Source organism: Carlito syrichta, unplaced genomic scaffold (assembly GCF_000164805.1).
Source record: "Carlito syrichta isolate Samal-C Ts95f unplaced genomic scaffold, Tarsius_syrichta-2.0.1 Scaffold304726, whole genome shotgun sequence".
In the NCBI taxonomy this organism is placed as follows: Eukaryota; Metazoa; Chordata; class Mammalia; order Primates; family Tarsiidae; genus Carlito; species Carlito syrichta.
Window position 1 is genome coordinate 206,321 of NW_007248822.1, and position 26,746 is coordinate 233,066.

At 44.0% G+C, this 26,746-nt stretch overlaps 1 protein-coding gene across 1 annotated transcript in view; it reads left to right on the forward strand.

The window, feature by feature from the left end:
* Positions 1-26,746, forward strand: part of TMEM241 (transmembrane protein 241) — a 149,414-nt gene that overhangs the window by 15,693 nt on the left and 106,975 nt on the right. The window contains exon 4 of the mRNA XM_008060775.2: positions 19,708-19,789. Within this exon, the coding sequence (XP_008058966.1) occupies positions 19,708-19,789 (82 nt within the window). The remainder of the gene's footprint in view (positions 1-19,707; positions 19,790-26,746) is intronic.

Consider the following 26,746-nt stretch of genomic DNA (forward strand, 5'->3'; position numbering starts at 1 on the left):
GTCGGAGTCTTACTCTGTTGCTCAGGCTGGAGTGCATTGGCACACTCACTGCCATTGCAGCCTCCACCTGCTGGACTCAGGTGATCCTGCTGGGCTCAGGTGATCCTTCTGTCTCAGCCTTCCAAGTAGCTGGAACCACAGGTGTGCACTACCACATCCAGTTAATTTTTTGATTTACTGTAGAGATGAGGTCTCGCCAACTTTCCCAGGCTGGCCTTGAAACTCTGAGCTTAGGCAGTCATCTTGCGTAGGCCTCCCAAAGTGCTGGGACTACAAATATGAGCCACTGTGCCAAGCCACAATGCCATTTTTCATATTTAAATTATTTTTGTTTATCATGTTAAAATATGTATAACATAAAATTTACTATTTTAAACTTTTTTTTGAGTGGGAGTCTCACTCTGTTACTCAGGCTGGAATGCAGTGGCATGATCATGGCTCACTGCAGCCTCAGCCTTCTAGGCTCAAGTGATCCTTCTGCCTCAGCCTCCCAAATAACTGGGACCGCAGACACACACCACCATACCCAGCTAATTTTATTTTAACCATTTTTTTCTCTTATTTTTTATTTTAAAAATGTGGTGTATAATTCAGGGTTAGGCATAAGGATGATTATTGTACAGGTAAAGTGTGGGTGCCCTTATTGATGTTATGTGCCCCCAGCTCCTGGCAGTATCCCACTACTGCTAATCCCTTTCTTACAGTATTATGAGAAATGTTCAGGGTCTGCTTATGAATGAGTACATGTGGTACTCAGATCTTTGTTTCTGTGATAAATCACTGAGTATTATAGATTCTAATTCCATCCAAGTTGTTGTGAAATTCATAACTCTGTTTTTCTTTATGGCTGCATAATATTCCATCATGGAAATGTGCCATATTTTCTTTATCCAGTCCACTTTCGATGGGCAGCATGTGCAGATTTTTTTTTTCTTTTGAGTTGGGAGTCTTACTCTGTTGCCCAGGCTAGAGTGCAGTGGCACACTCACGGCCACTCTAGCGCTGACCTGCTTGGTTCAGGTGATCCTTCCGCCTCAGCCTTCCAAGTAGCTGGAACTACAGGCACGTGTTACCACACCTGGATACTTTTTTGATTTATTGTAGAGATGAGATCTTGCCAAGTTGTCCAGGCTGTTCTCGAACCTGTGGGCTCAGTTTGTCCCCTCACCTTGGCCTTCCAAAGTGCTGGGATTACAGGCTTGAGCAACCATGCCTGGCCAGGTATCTTTTTTATGCGGTGAAGTTCCTCTGGGTATTTTCCCAGAAGGGGGATTGCTGGGTGGTATGGGAGGTTCATTTTTAGATCTTTTAGAAATCGCCACACTGTTTTCCACAGAGGTTGTACTAGTTTACATTCCCACCAACAGTGTAGAAGTGTTCCCCTTTCCCTGCATCTTCTCCAGCATCTGGGTTTTTTGAGTTATTGATGATGGCCATCCCGACTAGAGTTAGGTGGGATCTCAGTGTGGTTTTAATTTGCATTTCTTTGGTGATTAGTGAGGCTGAGCATTTTTTCATGTTTCTGTTGACTGCTTGTATGTCTTCTTCTGAGAAGTGTCTATTCATATCTTTTGTGCATTTTTTAATAGGGTTTTTTTTTTCCTTTTGGTACATTTGAGTTCCTTGTAGATCCTGGATGTTAGGCCTTTGTCAGATTTACAGTTGGAAAATATTTTTTCCCATTCTGTGGGCTGTCTCCCCACTCTCTTGATGATTTCTTTTGCTTTGCAGATGCTTTTCAGTTTGATGAGGTCCTGCTTGTCTATTTTATTTTTTTTTTAATTTTTTATATGAAAGATGTGGGGTACAATTCAGGGTTAGTTATACAAATGTTCATTATGCAGGTACCCTTGTTGGTGAAGTGTGCCCCTCCTCCCGGCAGTTTCCCACTACTGCCAATCCCACTTCCCCCTCCCCTGGCAATTTCCCATTACTGCCAATCCCTTTCTTATAGTATTATGATAATTTTTTTTTTTTTTTGAGTTGGAGTCTCACTCTGTCGCCCAGACTGGAGTGCAGTGGCCACTCCCAGCCACCGCAGCCTCGACCTGCTGGGCTCCAGCAATCCTTCCGCCTCAGCCTTCCAAGTAGCCAGAATTACAGGCATGCGCTACCACACCCGGCTGATTTTTTGATTTATTGTAGAGATGAGGTCTCGCTGCCCAGGCGGATCTCGAACCCGCAGGCTTAGGCAATCCATTCACCTCAGCCTCCCAAAGGCACGGGATTACAGGCTGAGCCACTGAGCCTGGCTACTATTATGATAATTGTTCATGGTCCGCTTATGAGTGAGAACATATGGTACTCTGTTCTTTGTTTCTGTGATAGATTACTGAATATGATAGACTCCAAATCCATCCAAGTTGCAGCGACGTTGTCTATCTTATCTTTTATGGCATTAACTTTAGGAGAGTTGATCAGGAATTGGTTGCCTATTCTGATTTCTGTAAAGGTGTTTCCTGTATTTTCTTCTAGGATTTTCATAGTTCGAGGTTTTGTGATCCATTTAGAGTTGATTTTTGTGTGTGGTAATAGGGGTCCTGTTTCAGTCTTCTGCATGTGGTCTGCCAGTTTTCCCAGCAGTATTTACTGAATAGATTCTCCTCTCCCCATTGGTTGTTGGTGGAGGCTATTTTAACCATTTATAAGTGTACAATTCAATGGCATTAATTATATTCACAATGTTGTGCAACCATCACAACTCTCCACGTCCAGAACTTTCATCATTCCAAACAGAACTCTGTACCCATTGAATAATATCTCCCCATTCTCCCTCTCCCCACATTTGAGTAGCCCTTGTTCTATTTTCTATGTATATGAATTTGTCTTTTCTAGGTACCTCATATAAATGGAATTGTACATTTGTTCTTTGGTGTCTGATTTATTTCACTTAGCATAATGTTTTCAAAGTTGATCTGTGTTTGTAGCATGTGTCAGAATTTCTTCCCTTGTTAAGGCTGAATAATGTTCGTGTGTCTACACCACATTTGATCAGTCATTCATCTGTTGATAGGGTTCCTCATACTTCTATTGACTTTTTTTTTTTGAGGAGGAGATAATGACTAGTGAACTGGTCAAAGGTTCTCAAGATTGCTTCCCTGGACAGGGTGGTCCTCTGATGGTAGAAGTTTGAGACCCACAAGACACTGTTGTCCCTTCGACTCAACAGCGGGATGCCAGGTTCCATTCATCTCAGAAGATCTGTAATCATGTCCTCTTTTCTGCTCCCATTAAACTTTTCAGAGGCCTTTTCGTCTCTCTGTCCTAGACTTCTGTGGTTTTACAGCCACACACATGATGTCAGTCTGTTAAACTTCGTGTCAAAGATTCCAGATCCTAGATTTTTAGTGTATCTTGTAGTTAATAACTGCTGGCACAACTCAGGGTTTCCAGTTAACATGGGCCCATGGCAGAGGGGTGTTACCAGATGGCTAGCAGAAGGATCCAGCACCAGCATTTTTCTGTGTGTGTCTGGGCTGGGTTTGTGTTTGCTATGGCTGCTGTTTGCTCCTGGGCTTGGTTTTCTCATGATGTCATTGGGAATTGAAGCCCAGGTTGACTGGGTAACTATGTATTTATGCAAAGATAGCAGGGGTTTGGCTCTACTAAAAATGGCAGCAGAAGGAAGACAGTTTGGAGTGCCAGAGGTCACTGTAGGTTGGAGACTATAATGGTGGAGCTGGAGGGTGGGTCCTGGATTGGTCCCGAATAGCATATGCCTTAGATAACTCATCAAGACTGCCCTTATCACCTGGGACACAGAGCGGCCCAGATTCCCCCTCAAATGAGCCTCAGAACCTGGTAATGCATTTCTTTTATTGCAGAGGGGCCGTGTCTGCTGTGTCTGTCACACTCCAGCCATGTCATGGACTGACTTCACATAGTGACCTTATGGAGTCATTCTTCTCCCTGGGTGTTTGCCTGGCAACTGGATGTTGCTACCTAGTCTTGAATGATGTCCTTGAAACCTTCTGTTTTGGGACAGATGGCACCGAGAGCACTGCATTACAGCCACAGGTCTGTCATTAGATGGCAGTTACTGCTATGGCCAAGCCATTACCGAACGCTGAAGCAGTTTTTTCCAGCAGTTGCTGAAGTCCTTTGCGGAAGGCTTCCTGTATTTCCAGAAAATGATTCTAAAAGAACATTGTGACCTGTTTCATCTGACTGGACATCTAGTAGCACAGTGAGAACACAGCACTCCTTTTTGGATTCTGGAACCATTGCTAAGGATAGACCCAGGTGTAATACTGTTGGAGACCCCAGATGCAGGCCTATCATTCCTGTATTGCCAGGCTACATGTTTAAATAAAAATACTTGGAAAGTAATTTCAAACCTATTTCCTACTTCTTGTCTTTCATAAATAAGAGAGCAAATTTTGAGCGTTCAAGCTTTCAAGGATGAGAAATTCTAAGTTTAAAATCGTTTGCCACAATACCTTCATGGTCAGAGATTGCTGAGATGAAATAGAAATCCCCACCCCTTAATTTTTTTTAATCGAGTCTTTGCTGGAGAACTGTAACAAATATCTTTGATACTACCTCCAAATTAACTCAGTACTGCCTGTATAGAAATGAACAGTTATCCATTCAGTTAAGGACCAGATTGTACATACATTTTTTACATTGTTTTTAGAGATCAGGTATCCCTTTGTAGCCTAGGCTGGAGTACAGTGGCACAATCAGCTCATTGCAACCTCGAACTCCGGGGTTCAAGTGATCCTCCTACCTCAGCCTACTGAGTAGCAAGAACTAGAGGCATGCACTACCTTTTTTTTTTTTGTTAAACAGATAGGCTCTGTCTAAGTTGCCCAGGCTGGTCTTGAACTCCTGGCCTCAAGTGATCCTCCCACCATAACTTTCCAAAGTTTAGGATGATAGGCATGAGCCACGTGCCTGGCCTGTACTTACTTTTTTTTTTTTTTTTTTTTGAGTTGGAGTTTCATTCTGTTACCCAAGCTGGAGGACAGTGACACGCTTCCGGCCACCGCAGCCTCTACTTGCTGGGCTCAGGTGATCCTTCCGCCTCAGCCTTCCAAGTAACTGGAACTATAGCCACACGCCACCATGCCTGGCTAATTTTTTTATTTACTGTAGAAAAGAGGTCTCACCATGTTGCCCAGGTTGGTCTTGAACCCCCAGGCTCAGGCAATACTTTCCCTCAGCCCCCCAAAGTGCTGGGATTATAGACCGAGCCACTGAGCCCGGCCTCTGTACTTATTTTTAATAATTGATTATTTATTTGTTTTTAAGTGGGCTCTCCACTTTCATCAAAACTACTGATGGTTTTAATTTCCCAAATATGTCTTATATTTAATAGCAATATAATATGTTGTTATTTTGTTTTGAGTAACTTATAGTTTTATAAAAAGTCATCTTTGCTCACAGAGGAAAATTAGCCTCCAGATGTATGTGTTTTAGATACTTTTTCTCTTGTTGTTTTCTCTCCAGGGGAATGCTTTAGGTATACATGTAGAAATTACTTTTGGGGGCTAATGAAACTTTCAGAAGTTCCTCAGGAAATGTACTGAGAGCCACTGAAAGGACATGGTGCTGAATACAGTCTGATGGGTGTTGGTGTGATGGTCATGGTGGCTTTGGGGAGCAGAGTCATGAGACCAGGAAGGGCAAAAGGACAAGATTTTTCTGATCTTTGATGCGTGCTGGTGCCAGGGCCTAGAAGCCTACTGAACTCCTGTGTTATTATAGACCATACCCTATGGGGCTGTCGCTCTGTATCCATAAAACCCCTTTCTGGCCTCTTCACAAGGATGTCAACAGTGTTAAATGTAAAACTCCCCAGACTGCGCACAGACATGTCTTGCGCATTAGCTTGAATTTTAGTTATTCACGGACTGTATACCGGTTAGTTAATATATGCAAAAGTCCTTTTCAACCGTAAGCAAATACTGAATTTACAGTTGTAAGGTACTACTGTTTTAAGCAATGCCAATAATCAACATATGAACCTTGACTTCTTGTGCTCATTATTTTCATATTTGGAAACTGTTTTTAGTCCACTAGATGTCAGTGTAGCACAGAATTTTCCAGGATTCAGCCCAGGGAGCCTTTCCGACACCCAGGAACAGATAAACTGCAGAGTATTTTCAGGGAGCAGATGTTCTCTCAATAATGCATGCTCTTTCGGAAAAACAAGTGATTTAATTTAATTAGCCTTCATCTCAATTAGCAACACTTTTATCATTCACGCCAACAGACTTTTGTTAGCTTCTTATAAAATGCTTTGTTCACCAGAGTTCCTAGGAAAGGTAGACTGTGCGAGCCAGCAGAAAAAGCCCCTGATTCCCACATGATGCAATAGTTGTGCTTATAAATCAATTAAGAAGAATTATGTGTCACTATAATTTTCAAACCAGACCCCTTGGCAAATAGTCCCTTCACGTGGTAGGGTCTGCAGTCTGTCTAGTTAAGAGTTACCGTGAGGTCCCAGAGCACACAAATTCATTCTCTCTATCTCTCTCTCTCTCTGTCAATCTCTCTCTCACTCTTGCTCTCTATCTCTCTCACTCTCTTTCTCACTCACTCTCACTGGCTCAGACCACATACCACAGGGACCTGAGATCCCACCAGGACCACCTCAGGATTAGTTCCATTTCGCCTCCTTTGTGAGCCAATAGGACAGTGTAAGAATAAACCAGCATAGGAGGCCCAGATGGTACCAACTGACGAATTAGAGGTGGCATTAGTCATGTGTGTCTAGTCTGTTTCTAAGGTTCAGGCCTCTGGCTACCCTAGAAACAGACTGTATTAGATCCACAAAGGAGGGGAGGGTAGTAAAACCTCTCCTGAAGGTGATTTTGTGGTCAGACCCAGGTCCAGGTGCTCCCCGTGCAAAGCCAAACTCGAGATGAGAGTTTAAGAAGCCGGCTTCCCAAGGAGATGGCAGACTAATGTCTCAAGTACCATCTCAAATTTTGGGCCAGTCAGAAAGGGTTTTTAAAAGAAAAATTAGTATGGAAAACATGCAGAAGTAGGATTGGGTGAGGCGTCTACGTGTCCTTGTTCCGATGGCTGTCTCGAGTAATTGTCCATCCAGGGTCTGACTGGCATCGTGGCTGCGACCAGGTGGTGGAGCGATCATTGTGAGTCCCTTCAGTTGGGAGGGCTCCACCATTGAGGCTCATGCCTAGTTTGTTCTAAGATTAGCCTTCGAACAAAATCAGAGCCTCCACAGCAACGTGGATGCAGCTGGAGACCATCATACCAAGTGAATTATCACAGAAACAACTGAATGTCGCATGTTCTCACTTATTAGCAGGCTGTGATCACTAACCACAGGAGCTCAAGGGTGGGGATTGGCAGATGCTGGACACTGTTAGGGGAGAGAGGGAGGCAGGGGGGCACATGGCAACACACTGGGCACCAGGTCCACTATCAAGGAGAGAGAGGGCCAGCCAGAAGCCCAAACTTCACTTGCATGCAACCTACTTATGTAGTCAATTCTCACTTGTACCCCACAACTCTAAAATTAAAAATAAAATAAATAAATAAGGTCAGTCTTTGGGATTCTTGGGAACCTGGTTGGCATTACCTTGATTCTGGCTGGGTTTTGGATAACTGTCTCAAAACTCTTTCTCCAAGCTGGGAGAGTTCCACAGCCAGGACTTCCTGTCTGGTTTACTTTAAGATTAGCCCTTGGAATTTCTAAGAAAGCACAGATTTAGATAAATATCTCAGTGTAAGGGAGTGCCTTGAAAGAGGAGGGGAGGGGAGAGGAGAAATGTTCAGTGTACAGTTTTAAAACTAAAGTTAAAGAAAGGTGTTCGGAATACATTTTAAAGCTAAAATTCTCAGTTACAATTGTGTACTCATTTATAAACTTTAATACATGTGTCTTTAGTAGCAATTCCACTTCAGGGGATTTGTCCTGAATATCGCAGAAGCACCACAAATATGAGAAGGAATACAGTTTTCCCTGGGTGGCTATGGGTGATTGGTTCCAGGTCACCTTCCCCCCAAACCAAAACCCGCAGATACTCAAGTCCCTGATACCAAATGACATAGTATTTGCATATAACCCACACATATTCTCCTGTCTACTTTAAATCATCTCTAGATTACTTATATTACCTACTGCAGTATTAATACTATGTAAATAGTTGTTATACTGTATTGTTTAGGGAATACTGAAAACGGGGAAAAGTCTATGCATGTTTAGTATAGATACAACCATCCTTTGTTTACCCCAGATAATTTGGATCTGCAACTGGTTGAATCCGTAGATACAGAACCCATAGATATGGAGGAAGGACTGTATAGTCAAGGAAAATCATGCAGAATTACAAAAGTACAAATGTGGGATTAACTTAAATGTTCAGCAATAGGTTGGTATTCCTTTACTGATGCATTGGGAATGCCTTTATTTATTTTTTTTAATACTAGCTGATACTTTGGAATCAGGGATGTCTTTTTTGACATGGAAAGAATTTTCTTTCTTTTTTTTTTTTTTTGAGTTGGAGTCTCACTCCGTTGCCCAGGTTGGAGTGTAGTGGCACACACGCTCATGGCCACCCCAGTGTCAACCTGCTGGGCTCAGGCGATCTTTCTGCCTCAGCCTTCCAAGTAGCCGGAATTACAGGTGCGTGCTACCATGCCCGGCTAATTTTTTGATTTATTGTAGAGATGAGGGCTCATGAAGTTGCCTAAGCTGGTCTCGAACCCGTGGACTGAGGCAATCCTCTCACCTCGGCCTCAAAGTGCTGGGATTCAGGCTTAAGCCACCATGCCCAGCCTGAAAGATGTTAACAGTTGCAAAACAATATGTTTGATTAGAGCCAGTTTTTTGTGGATGTGCAAATGTATGTGCGTATGGACACTGTTAGCAAGGTATTAACAGTGGCTATTTATGGGTAGTGGCATTGTAATGTTTTTCTTTATTATCTGTATTTTCAAAAATATTTCTAGTGTGGATAGGAACTATTTATTTTTTATTTTTTAATTTTTTTGAGTTGGAGTCTCACTCTGTTGTTCCAGGCTGGAGTGCGGTGGCACGCTCCTGGCCATTGCAGCCTCAACCTGCGGGGGGCTCAGGTGATCCTTCCACCTCAGCCTTTCAAGTAGCTGGAACCACAGGCGTGTGCCACCATGCCCAGCTAATTTTTTCATTTATTGTAGAGATGAAGTCTTGCCAAGTTGCCCAGGCTGATCTCGAGCCCCTGAGCTCAGGCAATCCTCTCTCCTCCTCCGCCTACCAAAATGCTGGGATTACAGGCATGAACCACCGCACCCAGCTCAATAGGTACTACTTTTTAATAAAAGAAAGGAGTTATTAGAGAAAATAAGATAACTGCCTATATTTTAATATTCTAAGTTAGTGTTGAAGAAAAATGTCTTTTTAATGCAGTTAACTTGTTTTCACAGTTCTAGATTACAACATAATTTTTTTTTTTTTGAATTGGAGTCTCACTCTGTCACCTCTGCTGGAATGCAGTGGCACACTCATGGCCACCGGAGCCTTGACCTGCTGGGTTCAGATGATCCTTCTGCCTCAGCTTTCCGAATAGCTGGATCCACAGGCATGTGCCTCCATGCCCAGCTTATTTTTTGATTTATTGTAGAAATGAGGTCTCGTCAAGTTGCCCAGGCTTGTCTTGAACCCCTGGGCTCAGGCAGTTCTCTTGCCTCTGCCTCCCAAAGTGCTGGGATTATAGGCATGAGCCACCCCACCTGGCTTTGACATGATTGTTAATAAATGTTTACTGAATTTGAACTTATTAGAATTCCTGACTAGGCCCATTTCAGAGACACAGATGAAGGATGTAGGTATTGCTCACACTTATTCCTGCCCCAAGTAGCTGTTAGCAAGTCTTTTCAGAGCGAAGTCTCTGAAGGGCTTGAGGAAAGCAGAAGAAGAAATGTCAGTGATGGTCATGCTGGATTTTGAGGCTCTTCTCCCTTGTACTAGTCTAGAGAGAGAAGGGAACTTTTTTTTTTAAGCTACAAAAGTGATGCATGGAGATTTAGTCATTCAGCAGATATTTGACTGTCTGCTGTATGCCTGAGATGCTGGGGATATGCGTTGAGCACAACAGATGAAATTCTTTGCCCTCATAGAGCTGACATTCTAGTTGAGGTAGACAGACAGTAAACACATGAAAATGTAAGTGCATAATGTGTCTGTTGGCTGTGAGTGTAGAGAGGAGTAAAACCAGGTAGGGAGATAGATGTGTGTTTGTGCATGTGTGCACATGCATGGGCAATTGGATGGGAGGAGGTTGTTATTTTATATGGAATGGGTAAGAAGAGCTCACAGATAAGATGACTTTGAAGCAGAGATCTGAATCGTGAGAGAATGGACCATGCAAGTGTCTGGCTCCTGCAGAGGAAACAATACTAAGTCCTGGGGTGCTTGGCATTTTTGCTGACCAGCAATGAGGCCAGAATGCGGTTTTATTTCCACGTGTAAATGAAAATATTATCGTAGGTAACTTTACCCACGTCCAAGATAGTTTTCTAAGGACAAAGTTGTGGAAGTGTTTTTTCTGGATCAAAACGTATGCATACTTTTAAGGCTTTTTTTTTTTTTAATAACTATAACCAAACAGTGCATCCTACACAACCCTCCAGAAAGATACCAGTTTATATTCTCGGCAGTGAATGAAGGTGTAGTTTCATGACTCCCCATGTTAGATGGTAACTTTATTTTATTTTATTTTATTTTGAGGATCACCCAGGTTGGAGCATAGTGGCATGCTCACAGCCACCACAGCCTTGACCTGCTGGACTCAGGTGAGCCTTCAGCCTTGGCCTTCCAGGTAGCTAGAACTATAGGCACATACCACCAAGCCCGGCTAATTTTTTGATTTATTGTAGAGATGAGGTCTTGCCAAGTGGCCCGGGCTGCTCTCGAACCTGGGCTCAGGCAATCCTTTCACCTCGGCCTCCTAAAGTGCTGGGATTATAGGCATGAAGCCACCACACCTAGCCTGACAATAGCTTTATTTTTTTTCCTCTCTCTTTTTTTTTAACTTTTAATTTTTTAAATTTGAAGATGTGGGGTACAATTCAGGTTTAGATACACAAATGTTCATTATGCAGGTGCCCTTGTTGATGAGGTGTGCCCCCCTTCCCCAGACAGATTCCCACTACTGCCAATCCCACTTCCCCACCCCCGCTCTGACAGTAACTTTAAAAGACTGCTAATTTCTTAGGCAAAATCTGATATATTTTAAAAGTTGTTTAGTTTAAGTTTTTTTTTTAATTTAGGAGGTTGAATAATTTTTCATGCTTATTAGCTGTTTGTATTTCATGTATGTGTGTGTGTATGAGAGAGAGAATTACCTATTTTTGTCCACTAACTTTCTTTTTAGGAGCTTGAGTCTAGTAATTTGTAAACATTTCTTATGTATTAAGGATACTAAACTTCAGCTTGCATTATATGTTGCCAATAGTTTTTCCTGGTTTGTTAATTTTCTGTTGATTTTATTTATGGTGTTTTTTGACTGGTACGTTTTATGTAGGTAGATCTATTAGGCTCCCTTCGTGGCTTCTGTCCTTGGAGTTATGTGTAGAAAGACCAGAAGGGGAGTTTTTATTAAAACTTGTATTTATTTTTATTAAGTGGCTCTTGCCTGTAATCTCAGCAATTTAGGAGACCAAGGCGGGAGAATTGTTTGAAGCCAGAAGTTCAAGTGTTGTTGCCATGCACTGCCCCAAATACTGTATGAGGAGAGCATTTTAAAAACCCTTGAATTTATTTATTAAAAATTATGTATTTATGCTTACGTGTTTAAACTTCAGTCACCTTCAAAATACTCTCTGTTTGATGCAATACACCTATCGAGACACTTTTTCCACTGCTCAAAACAGTTTTGAACTCATCCACTTTGTTGCCTTTTCGTGCTTCTGCCGTTTTTTGTTTCACCTCTTCCACATCGGCAAAACATTTTCCATTGAGGACTTTTTTCATCGGGGAGCAAAAAAAGCTCACTGGGGTGAATAGGGAGGTTGGGGCACAGGGGTCAAAAACTGCTGAACACTTTGTGCAGTGTGGGCAGTTGCGCTCATATTATCAACCATCCTGAAATGGGCAAATGTGTTGAAACAATCTCCAAAAAAAACTCACTGAAGCCGAACACAGGCTCTCACAACAACGCTAGCTGGTACACTGATGCCAATGGGTTCCTAGAGCACTTACCTAGAGGAGGAAGCCTGTACTACAAGGGGCCTGCCCTCCACAAGATAATTCCAGGGTTTTTTGGGTCCCCCAGGTATACTCTGAAGCCTTATTATCACCCCCATTTTATACATGAAAAAGTAAGTTCTCTTCAAACTGCTTAAGAGTTGGAATATGGATCCAGGTTTGTCTGCCCATGTTAAAAGAAAAACTTTAGACAAAATAAATTTAACAGTTGTTATTTGTGCAAGGAACAACTCATGAATGGGTCAAGACTCAGAGCTGGAAGAGATTCAGGTAGTAGATAAATTGCTTGATTGTCTACAGCTAGGCAGTGGCCTTCTTTGGGTAATGGGCAGTCCCAAGTTATAACCAATTTGCTGTTTCGCTGGTTGTGATTGACTGAGGCTCAGTTGAGAGAGAGAGAGAGAGAGAGAGAGAGAGCATGCGCATGTGTTTCCCAGTCAGTTACATAAAATGCTTAATGATATTAGTATTAATTTGCTTACTTCAGAGCTCCTAGTACAGAGACAGCTTCAGGCTAGTGGCCTCCTTCTGGTTTGCTTCAACGCCACAAGACCACATTCGTTCCTCTGTATATAGCCCCCTGCCCTGGACTTGTGTGTTACCCCTGGTTGACCTGATTTATACTAGAAGCTAGAAGAAGGAACACAGCCCAGGGAAATGTGTACAATTTGTCCATTTCTTACTGATTACATTAGTAACCAATATTTCTGGAAGCTCCTTGGAAGCAAGAGAACTCATAATTTCAAAAGATTTGGGTAGCCATGTAGATGACTTTTGTTTGTTTGTTTTTTGAGTTGGAGTCTCACTCTTGTTGCCCAGGCTGGAGTGCAGTGGCATGCTCACAGCCACCCTAGCATTGACCTGCTGGGCTCCAGCGATTCTTCTGCCTCAGCCTTCCAAGAAGCCAGAACTACAGGGGCGCACTACCACGCCAAGCTAATTTTTTATTTATTGTAGAGATGAGGTCTTGCTAAATGGCCTGTGCTGGTCTCGAACCCGCGGGCTCAGGCAATCCACTCGCCTTGGCCTCCCAAAGTGCTGGGATTACAGGCTGGGACACTGAGTCCAGCCCCATGTAGATGTTATAAGTCTATACTCTTTAGTGCCCAGAACCAGTAATGATTTGTATCACTTGTTGCTGTATCTCCTTAGAAAATAATCCTCCATTACAGCAGAGCTAACTAGGATTTTAAAAATTGTAGTTTCATTTCTTCCTGAAGAAATGATTTTTTAAAAAACATTTTAAGAGATGACATCAGCACAAGGAAGCACCACACTTTTAGCTCATGTTTTTATCTTGTCTCTATACTTCCAGGAAAAGTATGGAACACTTACTTGGTTGTCATTAATTTTATCTGCACCGTGTAATCTTTGAAAGGTCTGCCCCCTCTGGGTTGTGACAGTACATTAACAGTTCTGGAAACCCTGTAAACCGAAGATACAAACCCTTATTTCTTTTCTTTTTTTTTTTTGAGTTGGAGTCTCACTCTGTCGCCCAGACTGGAGTGCGGTGGCCGCTCCTGGCCACCGCAGCCTCGACCTGCTGGGCTCTGGCCATGTTTCCGCCTCAGCTTCCAAGTAGCTGGAACTACAGGTGCGCGCTACCATGCCTGGCTAATTTTTTTTGATTTATTGTAGAGATGAGGTCTCGCCAAGTTGCCCAGGCGGGTCTCGAACCCTTGGGCTCAGGCAGTCCACTCACCTCAGCCTCCCAAAGCGCGGGATTACAGGCTGAACCACACATCCTTATTTCTTAAGCAGGGAGAGTCATTAATTCTTGAAACTATGTAAATATGACTGCCACCTGACTCCACTCCTTTCCACAAGTTCTCTCTCTTTCTCTCCCAATCCCCATCTCCTTCTGTGATTGCTACAATCTGTTGACTGCCTGAATCTACTAGCATAAACTCTGTGAACTCAGGGACTTGTTCTGTCTTGTTAAGAGATGTATCTTCATTGACTAGAATATTAGAATATATTAGGTGCTTAATAAATAGTTAATGAGTGTCTTAGTTCATTTGAGCTGCCATAACAAAATACCATAGACTGGATAGTTTATTTTAAAAAGAAGTTTATTTCTTGAGGAGACACAGAGAGGAGGCCACGTGAAGACAGGCGGAAACCCAGTGATGCAGCTACAAGCTTAGGAACACCAAAGATTACCAGCAACCCCAGAAGCTAGGTGAGATATTTAGTATGGTTTTCCCTACATCCAGAGGAAGTATGGCCCTGCCAACACCTTAAGTTTAGACTTGGAGTCTCTAGAATTATGAGAGAATAAATTTCTATTATTTTAAGCCACAACATTTTTGAGAATTTGTTTCAGCATCCCTTCAAGACTAACACAAATAAATTATATCTGAGAGATTTTGAGAACTAATAAAAGACATTAACCAAAGACTCGGGAAACTCAACATTCCCAAAACATAATAAACACCTAGTTGATACAATAAATACTTAGTAAAGGCAACACAAGAGGAAAAGAAGCATGAATAAGGTAGATAGTTTGAAGGTACAAAATTAAAAAATTTCAATTTAATGGTAATTAAAATAAATGTAAAAGAATTAAGTGTTCTGGCAATTAAAAAGAAAGAGAAAGAAACTTATTTCTCACAGTTCTGAAGACTGAGAAGTCCTAGATCGAGTTACCAGCAGATTTGGTGTCTGGCGAGGACCCACTTTCTGGTTTATTGATGGCTCTTTCTACTGTGTCTCCACATGTGCAAGGAATGAATTAACTCCCTTGGTTCTATTTTATAAGGACACTTGTCTGTCTCATTCATGAAGGCTCTGCCCTTATGGCCTGATCACTTCCCAGAGACCCTGCTCCTAATACTCTTGGGGGTTAGGGTTTCAACATAGAAATTTGGGGGAACACAAACATTTAGACCATAGCAATGAAGAATAAGTTTGTGAGAAAATCTTTTTTTGAGTCAGGATTTCACCTTGTCACCCAGGCTGGAGTGCAATATCAGGATCATGGCTCACCAGTCTCAGGTTTCTGGGCTCAAGTGATTCTCCTGAGAAGCTGAGACTATAGGCATGTCACCATGCATGGTTAATTTATTTTTTTTTATTTATTTATTTTTAAAAATTTTATTTTAAAGATGTGGGGTACAATTCAGGGTTAGCTATACAAATGTACATTATGCAGGTTCCCTTGTTGATGAGGTGTGCCCCCTCTTCCCTGGCAGTTTCCCTCAATTGCCAATCCCACCCCCCTCCCCTGGCAGTTTCCCACTACTGCCAATCCCTTTCTTATAGTATTATGATAATTGTTCAAGGTCCACTTACGAGTGAGAACATACGGTACTCTGTTCTTCGTTTCTGTGATAGATCACTGAGTATGATAGACTCTAAATGTATCCAAGTTGCTGCAAAGTCATTTATCCCTCTCTGCTGACAATATGATCCTATACCTCGACAATCCAAGAGAATCTGTCAAAAACCTGCTTGCACTGATAAAGGACTTTGGCAAAGTCTTGGGTATAAAATAATTTTTTAATTTTTTTGTAGAGATGGAGGTCTCACTATGTTGCCCAGGCTAGTCTCGAACTCCTGGGCTCAAACAATCCTCCCACCTCACCCTCCCTAAGTACTGGGGTTACAGACACAGCAGTTATAGTTTTATGTTGGCATGTGGTGAAGGAAGGCAGCTAAATCACTGATGAGCACTCAGGAGGGCTCAAAAGGGTTCTGCAACCAGCACTTCTGCCAGTGTGTAAAGCACGACCATTGGTGCATATTTCTTTGACTCCATTGGCCCTGAAGGAGATGACTGGAGAACACAAGCACCAGGGTCCAGTGTCTGTGTTGGGGTCACATGCTTGGAGCCAGGTGCTCCCTCAGCCATCTTACAAGATCTCCCAGAAGCCTCTTTGGTCCAACTAGACCTGTGTGTCTTTTTCTAGTTAAAGTTATTTCTACACTGGGCACATTGGCTCATTCTTGTAATCCCAGCACTTTGGGAAGCCGAGGCAGGAGGATTGCCTGAGCCCAGGAGTTCAAGACCAGCCTGAGCAACATAGCAAGACCTCTTCTCTACAAAAAATTAGCCTGGTGTGGTGGTACACCCCTTTAGTTCCAACTACTTGGGAGGCTGATGCAGGAGGATCACTTGAGCTCAGGAGGGTCAAGGCTGTGGTGAGCCATGATCGTGTCACTGCATTCCAACCTGGGCGACACAGTGAGACCCTGACTCAAAAAAAAAACTTATTTATTTGTATTTTAGGGAAGGAGGGTTAAAATGGGAACGTTTCCTAGGCATGTTTTCTTTTTCCTATATCCATGGCTACTCGGATACTCTGAAGTCTCTTGGAAGATCTGACTCGGCAGTTTTCTTTGTTTTAAGAGGGAACAGTGTGCAGATGTCTGGGGCCTCACTGACCTTACATTCCAAAGCCCTGGGCCTGGCGCAGTGAGGGCAGCTGCCATTCCGCCCAGTGAACATCCTCCTTCCTCCACAAGCTTTGCCTGCAGCAGTGCTCTGAGCCCTTCTGGTGCTGAATTCTGTCACCCTCCATCAGTGTGAGCTTAATGTCAAATGGAAAAGTCATTTCCTAGAGGTGTGGCCATGGGCAAATGTTATTCCTGCCCCATTATGATGGAGGATGGTATCCTCCTTTCTCTGTTCACATTCTGGCTGGGGTGCTGACACCTGTTGTGGCAGCATGACTAGTGATAACAGAGAACATTCCTCAGCTAATGAGCTGCTTGGTCTGCTGCCAGAGCAAACTCATGCTGTGTTTGCAGCTTATTTATTTGTATGTCAGTGTCTTCCATTAGTCTTCAAGGTCTGTAGGCTGGGTGCAGTGGCTCATACCTGAAATCCTAGCACTTTGGGAGGACGAGGCATGAGGATCACTGGAGCCTGGGAGTTTGAGACCAGCCTGGGCAAAAAAGCGAGACCTTGTCTCTACAAAAAAAACATATAAAAATTAGCCAGATGTGCACCTGGACTCCCAGCTACTTTGGAGACTGACACAGGAGGATGACTTGAGCCTGAGAGTTGGAGGCTGCAGTGAACCATGATTGTACAACTGCACTCCAGTTTGGGCAATGGAGTGAGACCCTGTCTAAAACAACAACAACAACAACAAAAGATGGTGTGGTCCATGAAGGCAAAGTACAAAGGGATGTTTAACAGCTAGGACTTAGAGCTAGACAGACCTGAATTCAAATTCTGGCTTTGCATTTACCAGCTGTTCTAACCACAGGCAAATTATTTACACTATTTGTTCCTTGGTTTTCTCATTTGCCCAGTGGGCTAATAATAATACTGTATTCATCAGTTTTGCATTGCTATAAAGGAATACTTGAGGCTGCATAATTTACTTTAAAAAGAGGTTTATTTTGGCTCACGGTTCTGCATGGCACCAGCATCTGCTTGGCTTCTGGTGAGGCCTCAGGAAACTTTTACTTGTAGCAGAAGACAAGGGGAGCTGGCATGTCACATGGTGAGAGAAGAAATTAGGAGGTGCCAGGCTCTTTTAAACTACCAGCTCTCTGTGAACTAATAGAGTGAGAACTTACTCATTACCAGGAGAGCAGCACCAAGCCATTCGTGAGGGATCCACCTCATGACCCTAGCACCTCCTACCAGGCCCCGCCTCCAACACCAGGGATTACATTTCAACATGAGATTTGGAGGGGACAGCAATCCAAACTGTTTCAAATACCTTCCTCATAAGATTGTTATATAGTTTTTTAAACGGTACAGCATATAAAACATCTAGCACAGTGCCTGGTTTGTGACAAGTACTTAGTATATGTTAACTATGATGTTACTGTTTTCTTTTTTTTTTTTTAAATAAGGTATGGGGTCTTGCTGTGTTGTCCAGGCCAGTCTTGAACTCCTGGGCTCAAGCAGTCCTCTTGCCTTGGCCTTCCAAACTGCTGGGATGACAGGTGTGAGCCACTGCACCTGGCTATGTTGCTACTGTTAATAATAATTCTCAGTACCTTGTAAGTTGCTGTAGTCACTGAATGAAAGCAAATACTTAAGGCCGGGCATGGTGGCTCAAGCCTGTAACCCTAGCACTTTGGGAGGCCAAGGCAAGGATTGCCTGAGTCCAGGGGCTCTATAATAAATCAAAAAATTAGCTAGGCATGGTGGCACGCGCCTGTAGCTCCAGCTACTTGGGTAAGGTGGAAGGGTTGCCTAAGCCCAGCAGGTTGAGTCTGCGGTGACTGTGAACTTGCCACTGCACTCCAGGCTGGGTGACAAAATGAGACTCCAACTCAAAAAATAAAAAGAAAGCACATATGTATGTAATAAGTAAAGTTTGAAGGCCTTCACCAGAGTCTGGAGACATTTAATGCTCGGTTCTCTGGGAAGTTGTACAAATCAGGTCTGATCTTGGATAGAGTTCCTGCCCATGCTAATAAAATTTACAAAGACCATTTCTTGAGCAGGTCTTATTCCAAGACAGCAATTCACTGAGTTAGTTGGGATTATTATGTTATATCCTACTGGAATGGATTCATGTATTTGTATTCATTATTAGGGTAACTCTGGGAGCTTGAATTAGTAAATCAAATGCTATGCATTTCTAACTGATGGGGGAAGCAGGTTGAAACCTCAGTGATGTGCACTACCTGTGAGACCTGGGATTTTGATTCTAAGCTGTAATGGAAAAGCAGTTCTTGATTTGGTCACAACTGAATCATAGAAATATGCCCTTTGGAAGTACTTGAGGATTCCCTAAACCGGGTGTGGTGGCTCATACCTGTAATCCCAGCACTTTGGGAAGTGGAGGCGAGAGGATTGCCTGAGCCCCGGGGTTTGAGACCAGCCTGGGCAACTTGGCGAGACCTCTTCTCTACAATAAATCAAAAAATTAGCCAGACATGGTGGCGCATGTCTGTGGGTCCAGCTACTTGGAAGGCTGAGGCAGAAAGATCACCTGAGCCCAGCAGGTTGAGGCTGCAGTGACCATGAGTGTGCCACTGCCCTACAGCCTGGGCAATAGAGTGAGATGCCAACTCAAAAAAAAGAAGAAGAAAAGAAGGTTCCCTGAATCAGAATTAAACAATGTCAGGTTAATAGTTGAAGAAGCCAACATTTGGCCGCTCAGCTGAAGTTCTAAGATTTTTCTTTTTTTCATTTCAGTCCTTTGATACTGTGGCTGTCTTTGTTGTGATTCCATGGAACTGTTTAGTATATTGCCTAGGTAAATAGACTTTTCAATTTTTAATAATTTGGCATGGTTTTAAAATTTCTGGCTACTTCCAAAGAATAATGTTCTCTGCCCTTGAAAACAGTGAGCTCTGTTCTCTCTCCCAACCTACAGCAAGTCCTTTCCCATTTCCTCCTCTGGGATTAGTCATGCTAGGTCATCAACAAGTGACCAGGTTGTAGGTAGGATGGTTTTGTCTGCCTCTTCACTGTCAGTGGATAAAGACCACATCTCACATAGAGTCTGTCAGGGATGTTTGGATAACCCCTGCTGCTGTAGTTTGTGCATCTGAAGGGATAACCCTTCCAGCTAGGCCTGTTTTAACATAAAGTGAGAAAAGTAACATGACTTTTTTTCTCTTCCCAGATCTGATGTTTTGACGTGGCTTCCTGCTTCAGTGCTGTTTGTGGGTATAATCTATGCTGGGTCCAGAGCCTTGTCCAGGCTGGTAAGTGTTAGGGGGTTAGGGGGGAACAATCTCCCTCCTCTTCCTCTTCGCTGTTTGACATGTTGTACCTCGGATCAACAAGGGGCAAAGTATTAGCTTTAATAATGGTAAGCTAGGTTGGGCACGGTGGCTCATGCCCGTCAATCCTTGCACTTTGGAAGGCCGAGACAGGAGGACTGCTTGAGCTGGGGAGTTCGAGACCAGTCTAGTCTACATAGCAAGACCTTGTCTCTATAAAAAAAAATCAAAAAATTAGCTGGGTATAGTGGCACACACCTGTAGTCCCAGCTACTTGGGAGGCTGAAGTGGGAAGATGGCTTGAGCCCAGGAGTTCAAGGCTACAGTGCACTATGATCGTGCCACTGTACTCCAGTCTAGGCAACAGAGCGAGACCTTGATTTTTTTAAAAAAAGCGTATAGATTGGAGAACAAGTCTTGGGCCTCAGGCCAACATGCAACCTCTTACCCCCTTTCGCTGAGTTGAAGATGACCAGATGACAGGAATGTGTGATGCACGGAGGAGAAGCAGAAGACAGAGTAGTGACATTTGTGGAACCTGCCTTAGACAGGCCCTGCTGGTAGTGTCTCCCCTCCCTTCCCCTCTTTTCTCCTCCCTCTCTTCACCTCCTACCCCATTGCCTGGATGCATGCATCCACAGAGCAGGGAGAGAGAACCCAACGTACTCTTTGCTTCTGAGGGACAGAACCCTGCCCACTGTTAATGTGACCCGTGATTGCTGGGCTTGGTCGTGGATACAAACACCTGGCACAGAGCCATGCTGTATACATGGGGACACTAGGGCGCTAGTAAAACAAGCTGTCTGTTCTGCCCTCCTGCCCCTCCCCCCAGGATTGAGCTTCTCAGATGCAGGATCTGTGAGGAGCAAATCTGCTTCCAGATATATTATCTGGAACTCCAAACAGCTATTTTGCCATCAAAAAGAACTCATTAAAACCACTATTAACAGAAGGCAGCTTAAAAATCAGAAATGGCTTTCATGCCACTTGTTGTCTTGTTCCCTGACTACCAACTGTTTTTACCTTAAAAAAATTAAAGTCAAAAAATTTTGTTTGCTCTATTTCCTTTGTATGTTCCATCTATTAAAAAATGCTTATATTCTGAATTTTGCAAAAAATGCACAATTTGCAAAATGACGTTATCTTTTTATGTAAAATGTGTTATGTTGGTCCTTTAGACCTCAGATATAAAAACAGTAAAAACAAACATAAAATCTGCTAACTGGATAACAGTGTTATTGTTAGGACAGCAACTCCAGAGTTGCAAAATAGCAGTTGGGAATGTCATTTGGAAATTAAATCATCGTTTTTCCTTTGTGACTCATAAGCTTGTGTAGAGGGGGGGAAATACAGAATGGGGGGAAACTTCCTGGGTGGGCCTGAGAACTGACCGACAGTACACAGCTCCTCCCAGGACAAAGGCGTGCCCCAGCTTCCTGCTGCCCAGTTCTGTCAGGCTCCTGTAGCCCCACCTTACACCCTTTGGCCTGCAGGGGGCACTTTCTCTCCTGCACCATAGACTGTAGGATTTGGTAAAAACAATGTGTTGCTCAGAGTCTTTGAAATCTTTTTCTAGTTTCTGGATAGCTTTGCATGCCAGACTTTTGAAGTCTGAATAAGGTGTTGTGCTCATGATAACAATAATATCTTTTGTTTGTACAGTACATTTTCATGAGCTTCCAGTGTGATTTCTTTTTTGTTTTTTGAGTCGGAGTCTCACTCTGTCACCCAGGCTGGAGTGCAGTGGCATGGTTATGTTACCACAGCCTTGACCTGGTGGACTTAGGCGATCCTTCTGCCTCAGCTTTCCAAGTTGCTGGAACTACAGGCGCACGTCACCATGCCCGGCTAATTTTTTTTTAATTGTAGAGACGAGGTCTCACCAAGTTGCCCAGGCTGGTCTCAAACCCCTGGGCTCAGGCAGTCTTCTTGCCTCTGCCTCCCAAAGTGTTGGGATTACAGATGTGAGCCACCATGCTTGTCCTCTCTTGTTGTTGTTTTTTTTCTTATGGGATTCTCACAATCACCTGATAGATAATGTGTAAGGCAGATGGTAATCACCTGACAGAGAAGAGACACAGGTGTGGAAAGTCTTGCTAAAATAGCAGCAGCCCAGTGCGGTGGCTTATGCCTGTAATCCCAGCACTTTGGGAGGCCAGACATCTACCTTTAGTCCCAGATCTCTGTCACTCTAATCTCAGACAGTTGGCATCCCTTCTGATTCCCCACTTTTTGCCTTTTCAGATGCATGCATATGGATTTTAGTGTGAACCCAGGGTATAGTAGTCATGTATAACTTTACACTCAGTTGCAAGAGTTAGAAAGCTCAAAAACCGGTCTAAGCAGAAGGAAGATTTACTGTTCATATAGTTGAAAAGTTGAAGGGTGGAAACTTCAGGAATGGCTTGATCCAGAGGTTCCAATGACATGCTCAGAATCCAGTTTATTTCTTCTTCTGTCAGTTCTGCTCTCTGTCTTTGCTCCATTTCACAGCCAGGCCCTTTCCTCATGGGTGTCGTTCATGCCAGGCTTACATCTTCACTACCTTAATGGAAAGGGTTTATCTTCTTGGGAACTCCTGCAGGCGTCCCAGGCTTCACTCTGTGTCAGTCAGGGCCACTGCCCATCCCTGATTTGAAAACTAGCCAGGAGAACGGAATTATGTTGACTGGCCAGCCTGGATCATGGCTTCCCTGAACCGTTCATTGTGGCTGGAGAGACTCAAAGCCCTAGTTGGCAGAATCCTCACCCAGATCCCATAGACTGACAAGATGTGTCATGGATCTTCAATATTGGGGTGCTTTACCAAAAATGGGGGGGTGTGGACACGAGATGGCCAAAACCTCTCAGTAGTCCATTGTAAATGTCATTCTAGTAGGTGTTCAGGCAGTGGGGAGTTCTATAACCAGGAACAATACTTCTTGAGCTGTGATCATTAGCTGGGCCTGTCTTTGAACTCTTTGTTACCTGCCCCAGAGGAGATCAGCTTCTGCACTAACCACACAGTTGAGATGAGGTGGAGCTTTTTTTCTATTGAAAGACTTTTTGAAGAAGGAAGCAAGGCACTGAACTGCGTTCTGCTGCCAGCTCTTAATCTTCCTGAGGACCAGCACTTTGAATGATATTGACCTAGAACACAGCCTTTTTTATTTTTAAAGTATCTATTTATTTATTTTTTGAGATTGGGGGGGGTCTCACTATGTTGCCCAAGCTGGCCTCAAACTATTGGCCTCAAGTGATAATTTTTTTCTTTTTTTTTGAGTCGGCATCTCACTGTATCACCCAGGCTGGAGGGTAGTGGTGCAATCCCCGCTCACTGCAGCTTCGACCTCCTGGTCTCAGGCTATCCTTCCACTCCAGCCTCCAAATATCTAGGACTACAGGCACATAACTCCATACCCTACTTAGAGCTCAGCCTTCATTAATAAGCAAAAAGAAGCTGTTGCAACTCAAAATCTTTGAACAAAGAGAAACAACCAAAAACTAAATATATAGCCGATTAGAGTGGGAGGGGGCGGAAAGGAGACACTTATTATTGTTTTTTTTTTTTTGGTAAAATAACTCAACCCAGCATCTTTCTTTGTTTTCTGAACTCTTTGTTTTTACATAGTTGCTTAGAAATTCACAGGGTGGATAAACATGAGGCAGTCGTACAGTTTGTGTTGGATGGAAAACAGGCATCAATATGCTGGTGCCAAGCTGTCAGTTGAATGAATCCATAAGGAATTGTGGAAAAGTGCTCAGTTAAACTCCGTGGGCGTATTGTTATGCAAAACACTTGCAGGGTAGCTCTGCTCCAGAAAGGCCTCCTTTATCTGACAAGGTCTTGAAGCTCTGTTCTGATGTGCAGCTCCTGGGAGGAAGCTGGGTTAACTGCTGCGGTGCTGTGGGAAAAGCTCTTGGTTGATTTTTCTACCTCAAACTCACAACCAAATGATATATGCAGAGTTAAGAGAAAGATTATTCCTGTAGCTCATCCATTCAGCAAATGTTTATTCAGGAGCTACTATATGCTGTGGGCCTCCAGACGAACAAGACCTTGTTCCTGATCTTGAGAAACTAAGAGGGATGGGGGTGGCTATGAGAGACACATAGCTCACTGTGGGGACAGCCATCATGAATATTCATTGTTAAACATGTGCTGCCAGCCTGGTGGCTCACACCTGTTATCCTAGCACTTTGGTAGGCAGAGGTGAGAGGAGTGCCTGAGCTGAGGGGTTCGAGACCAACCTGGGCAACTTGGCGAGACCTCATCTCTACAATAAATCAAAAAATTACCCAGGCATGGTAGCTCACACTTATAGTTCCAGCTACTTGGAAGGCTGAGGAGGAAGGGTCACTTGAGGCCAGCAGGTCAAGGCTACATTGGCCATTAGTATGTACGCCACTGCACTCCAGCTTGGATGACAGAGTGAGACTCTAACTACAAAAAAAAAAACTAAAACCAAAATAAACAAACAAAATGCAGTGGCACTTTTTTTGTTTTTGAGCTGGCATGTCACTATCACCCAGGCTGGAGTGCAGTGGCATGCTCATGGCCATCGTACCCTCCATCTGTTAGGCCCAGGTGATCGTTCCACTTCAGCCTTCCAAGTAGCTGAAATCACAGGCATGCACCACCACATCTGGCTAATTTTTTGATTTATTGTAGAGATGAGGTCCTGCCACGTTGCCCAGGCTGGTCTCGATTCCCTGGGCTTAGTTTCTTAAGATCAGGAAACAGGTCTTATTCCCTGGGCAATCTTTTTGCCTCCGCTTCCCAAAAATGCTGGGATTACAGGTATGAGCCACTAAGCCTGGCTGGCACTTTTTTTTTTTGAGTCAGGGTCTCACTTTGTCACCCAGGCTGGAGTACAGTGGCATGATTACAGCTCACTGCAGTCTTGACCTCCTAGGCTCAGGCAATCCTTCCTCCTCAGCCTCTGGAGTATCTGGGACTACAGGCATGTGCCCCCATGCGTGGCTTTTTTTTTTTTTTTGTAGAGACAAGGTCTCACTATGTTGCCCAGGCTGGTCTCGAACTCCTGGGATCAAGCAGTCCTCCCGCCTTGGCATCTCAAAGTGCTGGTATTATAGAGGTGAACCCTGTGCCCAGCCAAACACTTTCTATTGCCAACCCTGATGACACATGAAGTTGGACTTGGACGACTCAGGTCTGCTTGCCTGATGATGACTCTGACGGCATGAGTCTTCGTCTTTGGAGGGACAGTGTGACTTTGATGGCTCGCTGTTAACTCTTTTTTTTTTTGAGTTGGAGTCTCACTCTGTTGCCCAGACTGGAGTGCAGTGGCCGCTCCCGGCCACTGCAGCCTCCACCTGCTGGGCTCCGGCAATCCTTCCGCCTCAGCCTTCCGAGTAGCCGGAATTACAGGGCATGCGCTACCACGCCCAGCTAATTTTTTGATTTATTGTAGAGATGAGGTCTCGCTGCCCAGGCGGGTCTCAACCCCCGGGCTCAGGCAATCCACTCACCTCAGCCTCCCAAAGACGCGGGATTACAGGCTGAGCCACCGAGCCCGGCCGCTGTTACTCTTGTTATGGTTTCCCAGTCTGAAGCCTTCTCAGCTGGGCAGGACTGGCTCACAGCCTGTGCCAGCAAGGGATTTGAGCAGATGTGCAAATCCATACACTAGCGAGCTCGCTGGGGAGAGGCCATTCCGGGATTGGTGATTTGGCCCAAACCATGCAGTTTTCTCCCTTGGGGGAGGCCAGGGTCAGCAGCTGGAGGACTCCGCAGATCTGGGTGAAGGCACCTTGGCAGGACGGGATTTGGTTTCCTTGTCAAGCTCTTTGATCTCGACCCTTCCTAACAGCCTATCCTGTTTTCTCTCTTCCATGAGGACAACATTCACTCAGCACATTGGGGTGTAGAGATAGGATGGGGGGGTGTTGGTGAGGAGCACATGGATAATTAAACCCATGTGGGCCGAGCTATTTAGTTAAGCAGATGGGACTGGTGAGTCCCCTCTCCCGTGTTTGGCTCCAGTATCATAAAGGAATGTGGACCCACAGATGGATGTGAATGCTGGTGTGGAAGGCCGTGCCGGCACCTGAAGCTCCCTGTTACCGCTGGATAGAAGTGGCTCTCCTTTCTCACGTTGTTTTCTTCTCACAGGTGATCAGGGTTCAGTTACAGGAATTATTTTTTTAAATGTGGGTACCATGGTAATACAGGAAACCCCGCCCCAGATTTTTGTTATCTTCTTGCTCCATCTAAAACGATTTCCTGGCCATGAATAGTGTCTCAAGCCTGTAATCCCAGCGCTTTGGGAGGCCAAGGTGGGAAGATTGCTTGAGCCAGGAGTTCAAGACCAGCCTGGGCAACGTAGTAAGACCCTGTCTTACTAACAAACAAGCAAATAAATAAAAGCTGGATGTGGTGGCATGACCTGTAATCCTGGCTGAGGTAGGAGGAGCCCTTGAGTCCAAGAGTTCAAGGCTGCAGTGAGCTATGGTTACGCCACTGCACGACAGCCTGGGTGATAGAGCTAGACCCTGCCTCATAAATAAATAAATAATGTTTCCCGTAACTCTTATAAAATGGCTTATTAAAATCGAACACCTAGGGGGAAAGCTTTATGACATTGGACTTGGCAGTGATTTCTTGGATTATGACATCAAAGGCACAGGCAACAAAGGAAAAATAGACTACCTGGACTTCATCAAAATGACAGTCTTTGGGCCAGGCATGTATAATCTTGGCACTTTGAGAGACTGAGGTGGGAGAATCACTTGAGGCCAGGAGTTCAAGACCAGCCTGGGTGACATAGAGACCATGTCTCTACAAAATGAAAAGGAGCTGAGCATGGTGGCTCACACCTGTATTCCCAGCACTTTGGGAGATGGAGGAAAGAGGATTGCCTGAGTTCAGGGATTCAAGACAAGCCTGGGCAACTTGGTGAGAACACTCATCTCTACAATAAATTAAAAAATTAGCTG